This window comes from Chinchilla lanigera, unplaced genomic scaffold (assembly GCF_000276665.1).
Source record: "Chinchilla lanigera isolate Chin_1 unplaced genomic scaffold, ChiLan1.0 scaffold00180, whole genome shotgun sequence".
Classification (NCBI taxonomy): domain Eukaryota; kingdom Metazoa; phylum Chordata; class Mammalia; order Rodentia; family Chinchillidae; genus Chinchilla; species Chinchilla lanigera.
This window is the reverse complement of record NW_004955581.1, coordinates 339,710-355,574: the sequence shown is the minus strand read 5'-3', so window position 1 is coordinate 355,574 and position 15,865 is coordinate 339,710. Positions and strand designations below refer to the sequence as shown.

The following is a 15,865-nucleotide window of genomic DNA, read 5'->3' as shown; positions in this document are numbered from 1 at the left end:
TGTTTTTGGTTTTTCTCCGGTACCGGGAACCGAACTCACGACCTTGCGCTTGCCAGGCAGGCGCTTTGCCGCTGAGCTAAATCCCCAGCCCTGCATCTGGAATCTTGAGAAGTAAATGTGATCGTGGGTGTGGAAACAGGAAGATTTGTGCAAAGCCTGTTTCTAAAGCCTTCTATAACCCATTGGCAGAGCTCCAGTGGCACAGTTGGTTAGCGCATGATACCTATACAACCCTTGTGGGCAGGAGCAGCCTCTCCCTTGCCATACAGATGTCTGGAGGTTTATTCTCTGCACAGGACTAGGGGTGACTTTAGCCTGAGGGACACCAAGCACATCTGCGATTGAGCTGCCACAGCGGAAATGGTCTCTCTGCACATGGAAGTTCAGACCTCATCTCTCTTCCTGGTCTCCTGATGCCAAGCAGAAGGGTGGCCGTTCCCCTCTAGGGAGGGGAAGGCCAAAGATTCTGCAGCAGGGAAAGCCACAACAGAGAAGGCTGCCAGCCCCGTGGTCCACGTTGCCAGTCCCTCCAACACATGGGCCTCCAGCAGGGTGTCTAGGCCCGACTTCAGTATAAGCGGACAGCAAGCTGCACTGACAACAGGAAGAGGGACACACACACACACACACACACACACACACACCTCACAGGAAAGAGTAATGGGAAGGAAAGACGAGAGCGTCACAGAATATCCGCGTCCCTAAAGGAAAAGACACTGCATCCGTAATGTCATAACAGGAATATTAATTTCAAAGAATAGAGAGAAAAAAGAAATAAGAAAAAAGAATTAACAAAAGCAGAAATCTTAGCAGAAAGTTGAAAATCATACTTTCCCACAAGGTAGAAAAAAAGACAAAGAGATGAAAACTGATGAAAAAAAAAAAAAGAAAAGAAAATTGATGAGGTGAGGACAGAAGATTTGGAATGTGTTCACCAAGAAAGACAAGAATAGACACAAGGAGGAGGTTCATAAAGAAATAAGCAGGAGGGGTTGGGGATTTAGCTCAGCGGCAAAAGCGCCTGCCTGGCAAGCGCAAGGTCGTGAGTTCGGTTCCTGGTACCGGAGAAAAGCAAAAACAAAAACAAAAACAAAAACAAAAAAGAAATAAGCAGGAAGTTTTCCCAGAACTGAGGTTCTAGACCACACTGGCCCAGCCAGTGGGTGAACAGTGGAGAGGAAAGAACCAGGAAACAACGTGGTGTGAAATCCAGAGCCTACACCACAGAGAAATCCTCCAAGTTTCAAGGACAGTGTTTCAAAGGATTAGGAACCAAACTGCCATCAGGCTCTCAGGATGAACAGTGAACCTAGAAGAACATAAGATCACACCTGAGGGACAAAATGGTTTTAAACTAGACTACCAGCTAGACTATCAGTTAAATGAAACAATAGTGGAAAAAAAGACACACACATTTCACAAAACTTACCAGAAGGCTGCTTCTGGCAAATAAATGTGTCCACTACGGTGAAATTAATAGAATTAATATATGTTTGAACATATCAAAGAGAATATTTGGACAATTACGAAAGAATTCGGGGCTGAATCAGTGGCAGGTACCTTAACAAAAGCCATGTAGGGAAGGACACATCATTGTAATATATCACACGGTCCTGTGCAATCCAGCATTTCACCTAGGGCCAGATCTACCAACAGTGATTAGTGATGTACCAGAAACTATGCCAAGTATGGGGTGGGGTGAAGTGGAGAAAGAACTGAAGATTCCCCCACCCCTGCGAGACACCACAGGTAATGCCTAATGCTCAGAAATGGATCTAGACTGCATAGTGAGACCCTGTCTCCAGGAAAATCCAGAAGTGGCAAGGGAAGCATGTTATCCATCATAGGTGTCCCACGGAGGGTCTCAGGAACGCAGGGAAAGTGCCGTGCCTGTGTGAGTGTGGGCCAGAATTCCTAGGCTTTCTAACAGGTCTTAGGAACAAGGCTCTTTAAATTATGTGCATCCATAACTCTGATTTTAAAAAAACTAGGACAAAAAGGTCTGGGGAAGAAGAGAGGGCAAGTGGCAGCTCCTCTTGGAAAAGCCCGGCTGCAAGTGAGGGAAGAACACGGCCATCAGATACAGTGGCCGCAGGCAGAGTGGGGCCGGTGTGAGAGGGAGGGGCAAGGAGGTGCAGGTCCGGACCCTGAGCCCCGGGGAGGTCTTCAACCAGCACGGTCCAAAACAAGCACAGTGTGAGCCACAGACCGGAGCCACACAGTCAAGGGAAATTATCCAGCAGCCACACCGAAATAAAGGACAGGTGAAACCCATGTTGATCCTACATTGCAACTGAACTCTGCATTAGTCTGCTTTTTTGTTGCTATAACAAAATGCTGGGTGCTTTACAGAAAAAAAGAAGTTTCTTTAGGCACAGTGGCCCCCTAGCCCTTGGGGCTCCAGTGAGGGTGGATGGCACATGGTGGGCACATGCTGGGCACATGGGACACATGGGTGAGGGGATGGCACCCAGAGAAGAGGCCTGTGCGGGCCCTTGCCAACAGCCCTCGGCCAGAGCCAGCAGGGCCTAGGAGGGCACCTCCACTCGCTCCGCCCCTGCTGCAAGTAGAGGCAGAAATCGAGGGAGGGCGGACAGGGCCCCCGGGCCCCAGGAAGGCTGAGGGAGACCTGAGGGAGGCTGAGTTCCGGGAGGGCTTGGGAGCCCCGGGGCCCTGGGAAGACTGGGGGAGGCCTGGCGCGGTGTCGGCTGAGGCCCTGGGTCCCCCAGAGCCCCGCCCCGAGGCTGACGCAGCTCGTGCCCCCTCGCAGGCGGTGGCGAGCCACACGCACCTCAAGTGCAAGTGCCACGGGCTGTCGGGCAGCTGCGAGGTGAAGACCTGCTGGTGGTCGCAGCCTGACTTCCGCGCCGTGGGCGACTTCCTGAAGGACAAGTACGACAGCGCGTCGGAGATGGTGGTGGAGAAGCACCGCGAGTCGCGCGGCTGGGTGGAGACGCTGCGGCCGCGCTACACCTACTTCAAGGCGCCCACCGAACGCGACCTGGTCTACTACGAGGCCTCGCCCAACTTCTGCGAGCCGGACCCCGAGACCGGCTCCTTCGGCACGCGCGACCGCACCTGCAACGTGAGCTCGCACGGCATCGACGGCTGCGACCTGCTGTGCTGCGGCCGCGGGCACAACGCGCGCACCGAGCGGCGCCGCGAGAAGTGCCACTGCGTGTTCCACTGGTGCTGCTACGTGCGCTGCCAGGAGTGTACGCGCGTCTACGACGTGCACACCTGCAAGTAGGGCCACAGCTGCGTGAGGCGGCGGGTGCAGCCTGCACGGCGGGGCTCCACGTGCGGGTTTGGGCCCGGAACCCGGCGGTTAGGTTCCATCCGCCCGCACCTAGCACAGCAAGGTTTCCTGGAGGAGCCAGCGGCGCACGGACTCCTCAGGCTCCCCAGGCACCATGCCTGTAGACCGGGCGCCCCTCTCCGAGGCCTGTGCATCCCTCCGCCTGGGAGTTCCCACCTTTCCGACCAGGACCCTCTCGAAGAAAACCTGCAGCCCCCACACGCGCCCCAGCACGGAGCTCGGTTCGGGAGAAGGGCGCTGCCCCTGCCCTGCGCCCCACACGGGGCGGCTCCTGGGAACGCGCCTCAGTCCTGCCCAGCTGTCCCAGGTCGGCTGGTGGCCCTGCTGGCCTCCTTTTGGAAGGAGTTTCCTGTTGGAAACTCAGGCCTCCGTGCAGTCATGCTGCGGACAGAGGCCCTGAGGCCCACAGGCCCAGGACAGGCCCAGGACTTGCCGCCACCACTGAGGAGGCCTGGAGCTTCTGGTGAGCCGGCAAGTGAGTGGCAAGCCCCACCCCGTCCCCCACCCCCGCCAGGAGCGCTCTGCTTGGCCCTGCCGCTGTGAATCTTCCCCTCCCGGCAAGGAGGGGACTGGCCAGAGTGGGTCCCTGAAAGTGCCCAGAGGACACACGTGACCATTCTTCCCTGGCATTTCACTTTGGGGTTTTGTTTCCGATGCTGCTATATCTACCATCCACTGGAGTTAGACGTATTGTTTCATTTTGATTTTTTCTTTTCTTTTCTTTCTATGAAAGAAATTATTTTAGTGATAGCACATGAGTTTCAAATTATGGGGAAAGTTGAAGAAAAAACAACCCAATAAGCCTGTGGTTTGTGCTGGAGTTTTCCTTTTTATTTTGCCTATGTTATTTTTTATTAACATGCATTGATTGTACATATTAACGAGGCTCAATGTGATGTTTCCACAAGTGTCTGCCTGGTCGGTAGCATTTCCTGTCCTCACGTCTGGTGGTCAGGAGAAGAGAGGCCCAGAGGCCCATGACAAGGAGGGCAGCCTGCCCTGAGCACAGAGAGACACTGCTAGGTTTTAGGGGGAAGCATCCGGGACAGTGGAGCCCAAGAAAGGAGGTGCAGGCCAAGCTGGGGAGGGAGTGGAGTTGGGGCGGAGGGTTGAGAGCGGTACAGGCACTTGCAGAGCCCAGGGCAGGAGAAGGGGCAGAATGGAGACCTCCTAGATTTACGGTGCAGAGAAGCTCGGCCAGGCCACCTCCCTGTGTCCATGCACATGCACACAGCTGACACTCAACAAACTGTGTGCCTGTTACCTCGGGGCTGGGGCGTGGCCAGCTGCTCCTAACCTCTAAGTGGATAGTCACCAGGAGGCTGAGATAGGGCGGGCCACCAGGGTGTTCTGGATCCTCAACCCTGGGGGCAGTGGACAGGGCTGGCCCTTCCCTGAGAGCCCCAGGTGGCCCATGCCTCCTCACTCAGGGGAATGTGTGCATCATGGAGACGGGGGTCTCATCTCTCCCTGCTGCCCCACCAGGGTCTCTGTTGCCCTTTCTGCCCTTCCACGCTGGTGCCAAGACTGTCCCCACCTCCTGATGAACAGGCAGAGCCCAGGGCAGCAAAACCCAGGGACACGGAGGTGACAGTTGCAGGCAGCGGGCCCAGGTCCAGCACAGCGCCCTGCACAGGTGTTGCAGGCCAGCTGTAAGACAGAGGGAGGAGGAGGAGGAGGAGGCAGCCTCGGTGACCACCCCACATCTGCAGCATCCGATGTGGGAGTGGTTACCCAGGAGCCCAGGGAGCAGGAGATCCATGCTGCCTCAAGAAGCTGACAGGAGCTGGGATGCAGTCCCCTGTAGAGGGGAGGGGACCGTCCTCCCGTCTCTCCAGGGCACGGCGTGCTGCTGGCCTAGGAGAAGGTGGGAACGCAACCGCCCTGGCTGTAAGTTGGGCGCAGGGCAGGGCCCTTCCACGCCATTTGTCCCCAGTGCAGGGTCCCCAGATCTGCCAGCCACATGGTGCCCACAGGAGAAACTGGTTCATGGGGACACGAGGAGTGGGGTCTGAGGCTGCATGTGACCTGCCCCGGGGGGGGGAGGGGGTCCTACATGGTCCAGCAGTGTGACACCACCCAATGCTTTGTTGAAACACCACTTCCCTAACCTGGCTTTGTGTCACAACCATCCCAGCCTCCTCTAAGAAGTGTAGGGGTCAGGGTATGCCCAGATTCAGTGACACGTGCCTAGTCCCCATGTGGCCCCCACAACACCCTCATTGCCCCCCTTGGCCACCAGTGGGGAGGCTGTGCCCCATCCCCACATGGCCAGGCTCACCCCCTGGCTGTCAGCTGTGTCTACCACACCTTCATACCCGAGCCCCAAGGACACCCAGCATCCCAGCAGGGTACACGAGGAACAGCCCCCTAAACAAAGAGCAGGCAGATAGAGGGACAGCCAGGAAGACACAGGCAGGGGCGGACAGTGTGCAGAAACCTGTGTGCGGACAGAGACGTGCCTGGGAGGGTGGGTCATTGGAACCCCGTCCAGGCCCACCAGCCGCAGAGACCATGGAGCAGCAGCGCCACAGCACCCTTTAGATGCAGGTGACAGCGAGCCAGTGGCCGGGGGGTCTCAAGACGGGGTGCTCTGCAAGACTCCTGCCCCTTCCCTTGGCCTTGTACTCCCACACTGCCCTGGGCCCTGGCTGGAGGGTGGTAGCCTGGTTCCCCTAGCCCATGGCCTCTCCCCAGGGCCCTGGGCCTTGCTCTACCCCATCCCCTGTGGCTGGCACACTCAGGCCGCCGGCTCCCCAGGGCTCAGTGACCCGTACCAGCTGGCGTGGGGACTGCGCTGCTCTGTGAAGTGCAGCAGGAAGACAGTGCCCACGCTCACTCTGGGAAGTTAGTCACCAGTGGGAGGGGACAGACCCTGGGCCATGGCCATAAGAGGGCAGTCCCTAGGGCAGTGATGGGGCCCTCAGTCAGGCAGGGCCCACAGGCTCCAAGCGTCCTGAGTTGCTGCCTTAATTGGCACCTCCTGGGGCACCACGCCAGGGGCCCCAGATGAGGACAGGTGTGACCCCAGTGGGTGGGGGTCAGAAGGGCAGGGCAGAGTCCTTCAGGAGTAGGGGTGCCCAGGGACTGGCACTCCTTCAGGAGTAGGGGTGCCCAGGGACTGGCGCTCTGTGAGCAGCAGGTCAGAGCAGACGGGAACCGGGCTCGGAGAATCTCAGTGGTGTGCAGTTTTTCTTCCCACATTCCCACTAGAGCATGGCTTTCCACCCTGGGGGGAGCAGGTCCACACCCACTCAGACAGAGCCACCTGGAAGGCCAAAGGCCCTTCACACCCAGACTGTCTGCCCCACTGAGCCCAGAGAGAGGGCAGCACTGGCCTGAGGACATGGCTCCTCAGGGTGGCTAGAGGGTCTCCATGCTTACGGTCTCAGTGGCCCAGAGGGTGGTGCTGGGCTGGCCCTGCCCATCCACACCACCAACACCTTGAGGTGCAGAGGGCAGATTCTACAAGAAGCTGACCAAGGAATGGGGCGTTCACAGCCACAGGGCCCTAAGACAGACCCAGCTACTAGGCACCGAGGAACTGGAAAGCAAAACTCCACCCTCTGGGCCTTGGAATAGCAGCTCTCAGGGGTCCCGCTGGCCCAGCTGCCCCCTTCTGAGGCTCCTCTGGGGATTTACAGCCCCCTCCACCACCCCGAGGAGGAAATGAGCTGGTCGGCCTGTTCACAGGTAGTTGAGACAGCCCACGAATAACCATATAAAAGGCCCGGAGGTTGTGGCCCAGCCCCCTGCAAATCTCACACTCCTGGCTTTGAAGTCCTGGAGGGGGTGTGGCCCGCCCCCACCTGGGGCCCCCATGCCCTGCCCCCTCTGACACCCTCTCCCCTGGACTCACTGCTCTGGGTGCTGGGGATGCGTCCCAGCAACACCTGGGTGGCAGCTGTGTGGGGTGACTGGAAGGTCCGGCCAAGTCGCAGGGGCAGGAGCAGCCAGGGCGGAGTATGGGAAGTCCCCGGGACCACCCTAAATAGGCGACAAAGCTGAAGCTTGGTCCCGGGGCTGGGGAGGTCGAGAACCCAGACTTCCTCCAAAGGCAGCCCAGTCTGCTGTGTGGGCCTCAGTCAACCCATCTGCATGGCCACTGCTGGGTCTGCAAGGCTGGCTGGGCCCCAGGGTCCACTGAGAAGGAGACCTGTAGCCTCATTCGCAGAGCCTCCCCGGGCTGGCGCAGGCCCCTCTGGTATTCAGCACCTCAGTGGGTGCACAAGTGGGCATGGAGCCGCACCCCTGAGCTCAGAGCCGGGATCCTTACCGTGGGGCCCCTGGTGCCAGGCAGAGCTCAGTGGGTGGACCACTGGAAGGGCTCAGAGAGGGCTTCAAGGCACCTGGAGCCCGCCACATTCTGCCCAGAGCTCTGGCGACAGCCCCTGCCCTCTGACCCTGGGCACTTACCCTTCCTAAGTGCTTCCACCTGCCCAGGAGATGATGGGACAGCCCTGCCCCCAGGCTTGGCTGATGGCTGGGGCTAGGGACAGGGACCAGGCCTCATGCCCTCCAGCTGTCCCTGACAGCCAGCCACTCACCCTCTGGAGCTGCCATTCTCCCTAGAGGGTTGCCCTGGGCCAGGATCCTTGAGGTCACAGCCCCCCTGTGGTGGGGCCTGGGAACCCCTGGGTACCCTCTGCAGCCCTGCTGGGCTGGGTACCAGCCGGTCTCAGGGTACAAGCTTTCAGAGTGACACCCCAGGCTCAGGTGCTGTTCAAATCTGCCCCGAGAGTTGGGTCACATCCCCCTTGGTGGCTGCTACATCACCATCGGGCAAGGAGGCGGCTACCTTCGAAAACGTCCTGGGAGATGCCAGGAGGGCGGGGGCGAGGAGGCCAGGGAAGCTGGGACGGGCCTTCTAGCCCAGCCAGGCAGCCGGGCGGGTGGGCACTGGGAGGGCTGGACGCTGTCAGAGCTGCTAATTGCTGTTTAGCTCTGCTCCCTCTGTGCTCTGCTGCCTGGCCTTTTCCCTCTCTCTCTCCCACTCACTTTTTATCTGAGCTTTCACAGCCACGGTAAATAGTCATTTGGCTCTCAGGGCCCTGCAAATTGGTGTTTATGGTGCGGAGAGAGGAGGGCTCGTCCCCAGTCTCTGCGGGAGGAGGGAGGCTGCGAAGGCACAGAGGGCATCGAGGCGCGGGAGTGTGTGTGGCCGGGCGGCCTCGCCCGTCCCCCTGCGTACGCCCTAGCTGGCCAGGCCGGTGGACGTGGGGAAGCATGGCCTCAGTGCGGAAGGAGGCAGCAGGGCAGGACTTCCCAGGCAGCGGCTGCCAGGAGAGGCAGGCAGGCCCGGGCAGAGCCCCACACTGTCGGTCGGATGGGTCAGCACGGGCCTCGCCTCCCCTTCACCCCCTTGTGCGTTCCGGGGAGGCCAGTGGATGGCTGGAGTTTGGAGTAGATGTGGGGGCAACACAGGGTCTTCTCCAAGTGTTTCTATTTTCTAGGTCTGTGTCAGGGCCCTGTGGGAGAAGTGGGCTGACCGCCTTCCTACACATCCTTGGCTCAAGAGCATTCCATGGCTCCTCAGTGCCCATGGGACAGAGTCCAGGCTCTTGGCTGGACCCCCATGGTCTGGTGCTACAGGGCTGTCTGTGGCCTCTAATCTGTGGAGCTGGGAACTAAGTCCCAGGCAGACTTCAGCTGGCGCCGTCCTGTCCCACCCGCAGCTACCCCAGCCTCAGTTCCTCTGGCCTTGGACATTCCGGACCTCTATGCCAGCTTCTCACCACCTTTGGCAGAGCCGTGTCCTCTGACCTCAGGACCATCCTCGCTGTAATTGTTCCAGACCCTGCTCAGAATCTTCGGCGGTGCCCACCAGTCCCAGAACAAGCTCCAGCCCCTCTGCCTCTCCTGCCCGCCGCCTAGAGCCCGTCACTGTCCTGGAGACCCTGGCAATTTCTGCCTGCACCTGGGAACCTGGAACTGGCAGTGCAGGGTGGCCCTGGTGTCCTGGCCTGTCTGGGGCCACAGAGCTTCTGCAGCCACTGTCCCCAGCCCTCCAGCTCTGGCAGAACAGCTTTCACCAGCCCAGCCCTGAGGCAGGTTGAGACCGCGGCAGCCACAGTGTCAGAGACCTGCAAGGCATGCGTGGTGATCTAGGGTGCGAGGGAGGAGGCGGGGGTGCCCTGTGCATGGGGCAGCTCCCACCCAGGATGACGCACGATAGCCAGGGACAGTATAAGAGGGACGTGAGGCCAGGGCACGGCAGACTGGGCTGCAGCCATGGACCCTGCACAGACAGAGCACTGGGCCGGCATGGGCTCTCCTCCCTGAGAGCCCTGTGGCTCCCACCAGGCCAGGCTCAGAGAAAACAGCCGTGGGATGACTCCGGGAAGGGCAGGCTCCTCGGGCCACAGAGGCTGTCTGGGAGGAGGATCAAAGCCACTGCTGGTGCTACATGGAAAAACGTCCTCTGTGCCCAAAAGGTGGCGTTGCCAGGTTCCTCCACTCACCCGCCTGCTGGAGCACTAGGCACCGCTAAGGCAGCAACAGCTACTCCAGCACACTGCAGGCCCCCAGGTCCTAAAAGCACTTGCTTCACGGTCACTGTTGGGGGACACCGCAGGTGGGATGGGCCCAGTGTGACACATGCCACGTGCTCCCATCACACTCCCTGCCTCCCACCTCTAATCCTGGCCCGACACCCAGGTTATGTGCTTCTTCCCCAGGCCTCCGGCCACCCCTGCTCTGCCTAAACTCTGGCAATGCTAGTTCTGGTCCCCTGCCCCAGCCACGCAGTAGGTGCACAGGACCATCTCCACTCTAATTCCCTCTCCGAGCCAGTGAGCCCAGTAGCAGGGCTCAAGAAGGGCCAGATGGCCTGTGACCCTCCCGGGGGCCTGAGGTCCACGTTCTGGGCGCCCTGACTGGGCCAGGCTGCCAGGCGCATCCTCCCAGGCCCCTACCCCCAGCCAGCCTGACCCTCAGCACTCTCTTCGCCAGGCACTGGGCCTGGAGCCAACCCACCCTGACCAGCCTCCTGCGGGTGGTTTTGCAGTTTCCTTTCCCATGGGTGACGGTTAGTTTCTCTCAGGGGGGGCAGAGCAACCCTGGGTCCTCAGTCAGCTTTCCTGGGCCCTCTCCCAGCCTGGGCACCTACTGGGCTGCCCTGCACCCTCAGCCCCTCTTGGCGGGCTCCAGGCACTGCCTAGACCACGCAGTGGTCCTTGGCAGGCTGCCGGCCCCTGTGCAACCTGTCCTCGTCTCTCCCTCTGTTCTCTCCCACTGTGTGTCTCTCCGTCACTGCCAAGCCTGGGGACCAGGAGGCCCCAACCCCAAAACCAGGCAGGCAGCACAGCCGGCCCTTTCCCCAGGAGCAGGGAGCCGGGACGGAAAGGCCTCAGCCTGTGCAGCGCCTGACCCTCAGGGTGGCAGCCAGCCCTGCTCCCCACACGGGGACAAGGAGGCTTTGGGGGCTAAGGACTTCGGAGGAGAGGTGAGCTCGCCGTGGACCCCGGCCCTGGACCAGCCCGAGTGCGGGAACTTGAGGGAGCTGCCTCGCACAGATGTCGGGGTGGGGCCCATGCCGGCAGGCGCTGGCGGCGGATACCTTCAGCTGGGCTTTTTAATTAACCTCTGCTGGCAGCTCCGAAGGGCCCCAATTAAGTGGAGAATGCAAAGGCAGAGTGGGGTCAAAGACAGGGGCGGGTTTAATTAAAGCGCAGTGGCCTGGGCAGGAGCGCCCCCGCCCGGCAGCCTCTCCACACAGTCAGCTGACAGGAGGTGACAGGGAGCCTGGTGTGTCCCTGAGTGGGTGGCCGCGGGCAGGCAGCCCCTGTCTGAGCTACCTCGTCCCCTTGACCCGTCACCTGTCCTGTCATAACATCCTCCTCCATCTTGGTCAGTAAGCATACCCCTAGCATCTATAGCGTCCCCGTTTCAAATGCCACAAATAAACCCAGTACAAATGCAGAGACATGAGGCAGAGAGATGCAGAAAGGGCGGTTCCAGCCAAGAATAGCACAGGAACGGGACAGCAAGACAGCATGTGCAAAGGCTGTGGGCCAGCAGGTGAGGCTGGGCGCGAGCATGGAAGAGCAGGCCTATTTCTCCAAAGAAGACACACACAAGCAACAAGCCAGGAAGAGGCACCCAGCACAACCTGCTGCTGGGGAGACACAAAGCGAGACCAGAGTGCAACACCATCATTGTCACACACCCAGTCATTGTCACACACCACTGGCATAGGTTTTATCAAGAAAACCTAGTGCCAGCGAGCACGTACAGAAGCCAGACCCTTTGTGCACTGCAGGGGGATGCTCTCCCAGGGGACAGCCGTGTGGCCATTCTTGCAGAAACTAGAACCACCATGTGATCAAGTGATTCCACTTCAAGGTGTTACCAAGAAGAGGATGCAACCATGTCCACTGATGGATGGATAAAGGAAATATGGCCCACTGGAATAATATGGAATATTATTCAGCCTAGAAAAGGAAAGAAAGTGTGACATGTGCTGTCTTACAGATGAATTCTAAGGCTGTGATCAGTGAAAGAAGCCACACATGCAGGGCTTGAGGAGGGGGCTGGGAATTAGTGTGTGATGAGGTCAGAGCCTCCATGTGGGAAGAGGAGAAACTCTGGAGACAGAAGGCAGTGCTGGGCACTGAGAAACAAGGTGAGCAATCCGTGTCTCCACTGCAAACTCCACTGCAGCAATCCTAAGTAATGTCTTACTGTGCTTTTTTGAAAAGTGGTTGACATGGTACATTTTTATGTCACAGTATTGTACTGGAATAAGGAGGGGAGAGAGCAGGATGGGAGGATGGTGGGTAGAAGCAGCGTCAATCTTTGCTTGGAGGACAGGGGCCTCCTGCTCCTGCTCCGAAGCAGGGAGGGACATAGCCCTGACCTGACCTCTCCCCACAGCAGCTGGAAGACCCTGGGACCGGATGTGCTTGCGCCCTCGAGCCAGGCCTCCTGCTCCCTGGGGAAGACCTGTGTGTCCCGGGTGCTGTGTCTGAGGACACAGGTAGGTCTGTCTGGGTGGGGCCCACACAGGCAGCGTCCTGCCCCAGCAGCACCTTCTTGGGCAGTCTGTAATAAGTGCAGCTGCAGGGCCGACATTCTCCACGCCTGGCTTCCCCGGACATGGGACTTTGGGAGTGATGAGTGAGGGCAGGGGAGTGGGATTTTCTCAGGACTGAGACAGCCAGGACCCTGCCAGCCCTGCGCCTCCCCCAACTCTGAGCACCACCCAGGCAGGCCTTGTGCCGGGGGTTCCCTAGACCTGCTGGAGTTCCAGCGAGGGGTCCCAGGAGAGAACTGCTTTGATTCCCAAGCCAAAGGCAGTGGGCTGTTCAGAGCTGCACTCCCAGCTGACCAGCAGCCCATGCTGACTGTGCAGGTGCACACCCAGGTGGACAGCCAGGTGGTCACCTGTGACCGCCCCAGTCACCCTGCAGCTGTGTGTGCAGAGCCCAGGTGCAGAGGCATAGAGAGGGCGTGCGTAGCGCCCCAGCCTCTCAGCACGGGACTCCTCTCCCAGCCCGACTGCAGGTACGTACCGCTTCACCTCAGCAAGGGGCCCAGGGGTGGCTGAGAATGCCAGGGATGGCCCGGTTCTGGGTCTGCAGGCCAGACAAGGTGCAGGCAGGGCCATCCTCCCAGAGGCCCCCAAAGAGGCCTCCACCTGCCTCTCCCGCTCCCAGGGTCACATCACTCCCGTCTCACCTCGCCTCCCGTGGGGCTCAAGTCTCCCTCCGCTCTCTCTCTCAAGCACTGGGATTCAGGGCCACTCACATCTAGGGTGCTGTCTTCCCAGATCACTCACGAGTGCTCTCCGTCAGACCCCACTCCCACACCAGGTCCCCTCCACAGTGCCAAGTGGGCAAGACCTTGGGGGGTCCAGCAATAAACCAGGAGCCACCCCCTCCCTTGACTCACACAGGATCCTGGCCTGGAAGAGCAGGCAAGGCATCCCCTGAAACAGTCCAGAGCCCCTGTAGCCTGCAGGTGGAGGCCACGTGGGCAGGCGAGAACCGTGTTCTGAGGCACACGCTCTCGATTCCCAAGGCTGGGAACAGCACCCACGAGGGCGGTTCGAGCTGCTAAGGGTCCAGGAACTCAGCAAGTCATGGAGAGCAGGTTGGCTCAAGTGCCTCCTGGAACTCAAGCACTGGAAGCCAAGTCCCCAACATACACTGCGTGGAACGTGGAGGTGGACTTTGGGCAAGCCAGGTCATGCAGGCAGCCCAAAAGTCACTGGTGCCTTTACAAGGAGAGGGAGAGACTCAGCTAGCAGCTCTCCAGTGTGCCCTGCGGTGGACAGACTCTGCCATCAGGTTGTTGCCTTAGTGGAACCTGAGGAAGAGTTTGTCTCAGCCTCTAAATGTGCATACTGATGTCCATGTGCACAGGCAGCAGCCTGGGACCCCATCTTCCCACAGAGGCCTGGGGACTCTGGCTGACCAGCCCTGTTCCCCCAGAGTCTTGGTCACCCTACTACAGTGAGAGGGGCAGAGGTAGCAGGCTGGGTCAAGGTCATGGAGAAGCACCAGAGCCATCACCCTGACCAGGCAATTTGAAGACAGGAAGTGAAGTTCCGGAGCACCACAGCCAGGAATGTGTGCCCACCTGAGGCTTGGGATGGGCTGCCTGTTGGGATCTGAGATGGAGATGCCCTGGAAGGAAGTATCTTTTTTGTCTTTTTTGGACAGGGTTTCGCTATGCAGTTTAGGCTGGCTTTGAACTCACAGCAATTCTCCTGCCTCAGCCTCCTGATTGCTGGGATTACAGGTGTGTGCCACCATACCCAGCTCATTCTGGGTCTTTTCTAGGGTGAGGGTTGCACCTGCACATCTATTTACCACACTGGTGGACTGAACACAGTATAAACAAGGTTCATGTTACACGCATAGCTGTGTGTGTTCTTACGTGCACTTGTGCCTTTGTTTATGAACACCCTGGGAGAGGTCCAATTCAAGGGCTTCCCACTCCAGCCACCTCCTGTCCTCTGGCCTATTTCCATCTCTTCAGGGGTGGCTGGCCCTAGGACTGGATCAAACATCCCCAACTGGATGGAACCAAAACAGATCTCACCTGCGGCCTGACTCTGTGGCCTCCAAAAGAGTGAGTTTTCTCCCCATCAACCAGAGGCGCTAGGAGCGTAACCAGGCCGCAGATGCCGGCTACTCTGTCTGCCAAGGTGGTGCCCGCACTTCCTCTTGTGTGGAGTGGCCCCTTTAAACCAGGGCTGGGACTTTGGGGCCTGAGCCCACCCTGGACCTTCACTGCCCTGGACACAGACCCCTTGGATAGCCAGCCCCACGCCCTCTGGCCCCTCTGGCCAGCCTGTTTCACCTTGCAGCCCTGGAAGGCTTCTACAGGGTTTCACCCCTCTCAACTTCCAGGGTTTGTAGCCCTGTGGAAAATGCAGATTCTTGGAACAGGAAGCTCTGGGTGACCTGCAGCTCCATGCTGTCTGCACACAACCTGAGATCTGAATCAGCCCCTCAGCAAGGGCCACAGCCAGCCTCTGTCCAGTCAGAGAGGGACGGGGCTGTGTGTGCATGGTAGGGATTCACAGGGGATCCCCTGGCTGGTGAGGTATCACCAGTGCCTAAGACACCTGCCTCATTGTGACAAGGAGCACAGTCTATTAGCAAACACTTCAAGATGCATGGCATTTCACTTTTCCTGGTGGGGACATCAGATCTGTAAGTGTCCTTAGAGATTGGGACTTCTTTTACGATTGGTGCTCAAAATGGTAAAAACAGGCAACCCCCAAAATTTCAGTTGTGTAGGGAGCATAAACCATTTCTGCATTCCTGTGACATCTCAGACCCCAAAGGTCTGAGATTTCTACCAGTAACAGAACATAGGTCCTTGTATTCAACTTTAAGAAAGAGCAATATCCTGTTATTTGTACCAACATGGATGAGACTAGAGTTAAGTGAAACAGGCCAGGCACAGAGAGACAAGCACAGCATCACCTCACTCGCATAGGAAGCAAAAACGCTGATCTCATGGGCGACAGTGGACGACTGCTGCTGGGGAAGTGGGGTAAGGGGGTCGGAGGTGAGGTGCGCAGGCAGCCAGGAGGGAGAGCTTGCTCTCCAGTTCTGCGGCACAGCATGTGCCAGTGTTCACGACTGTTGGGCTCTTTATAAAGAACTGGAAGAGAGGAGCTCAAAGGCTCCCAGCAAGAAAACCTGGTAAGCACTGGCAGAGATGGAAATGCTGATTGCCCTAGTTTGATCGTTACGCATTGCAGACATCTACCAAACCATCACTTTGTACCCCATAAACATGTACAGTTATATGTGCCAGTTAAAGGATTTTAAAGATCACAGGTCCTGCTAATACTGCGATTGGGAATGCTACCTGCATTCCAAACAAGAGGAGATGCTAAACCTGAGTTATAGGTTAATTAATAAGGCCCCCAGCTCCATGCCTGCTGACCCAGGACCAGACAGAAAGCAGACCCTGCCTGGGCAACTGGCCTGTGGGGAGCGCTGTGGCACTAGCCTCAGCAGGCAGGGACCCAACCTCAGACATTGCCCCAGGGGTGGAAACCTGCAGGAGATGAGGGGAAGGGGC

At 58.6% G+C, this 15,865-nt stretch overlaps 1 protein-coding gene across 1 annotated transcript in view; it reads left to right on the top strand.

The window, feature by feature from the left end:
• Window positions 1-4,200, top strand: part of Wnt3a (wingless-type MMTV integration site family, member 3A) — a 31,167-nt gene extending 26,967 nt beyond the window's left edge. Inside the window, exon 4 of the mRNA XM_005414244.2 lies at window positions 2,771-4,200. Coding sequence (XP_005414301.1) covers window positions 2,771-3,250 — 480 coding nt within the window. The 3' untranslated portion in view covers window positions 3,251-4,200. The remainder of the gene's footprint in view (window positions 1-2,770) is intronic.
• The last annotated feature ends 11,665 nt before the right edge of the window (window positions 4,201-15,865 follow it).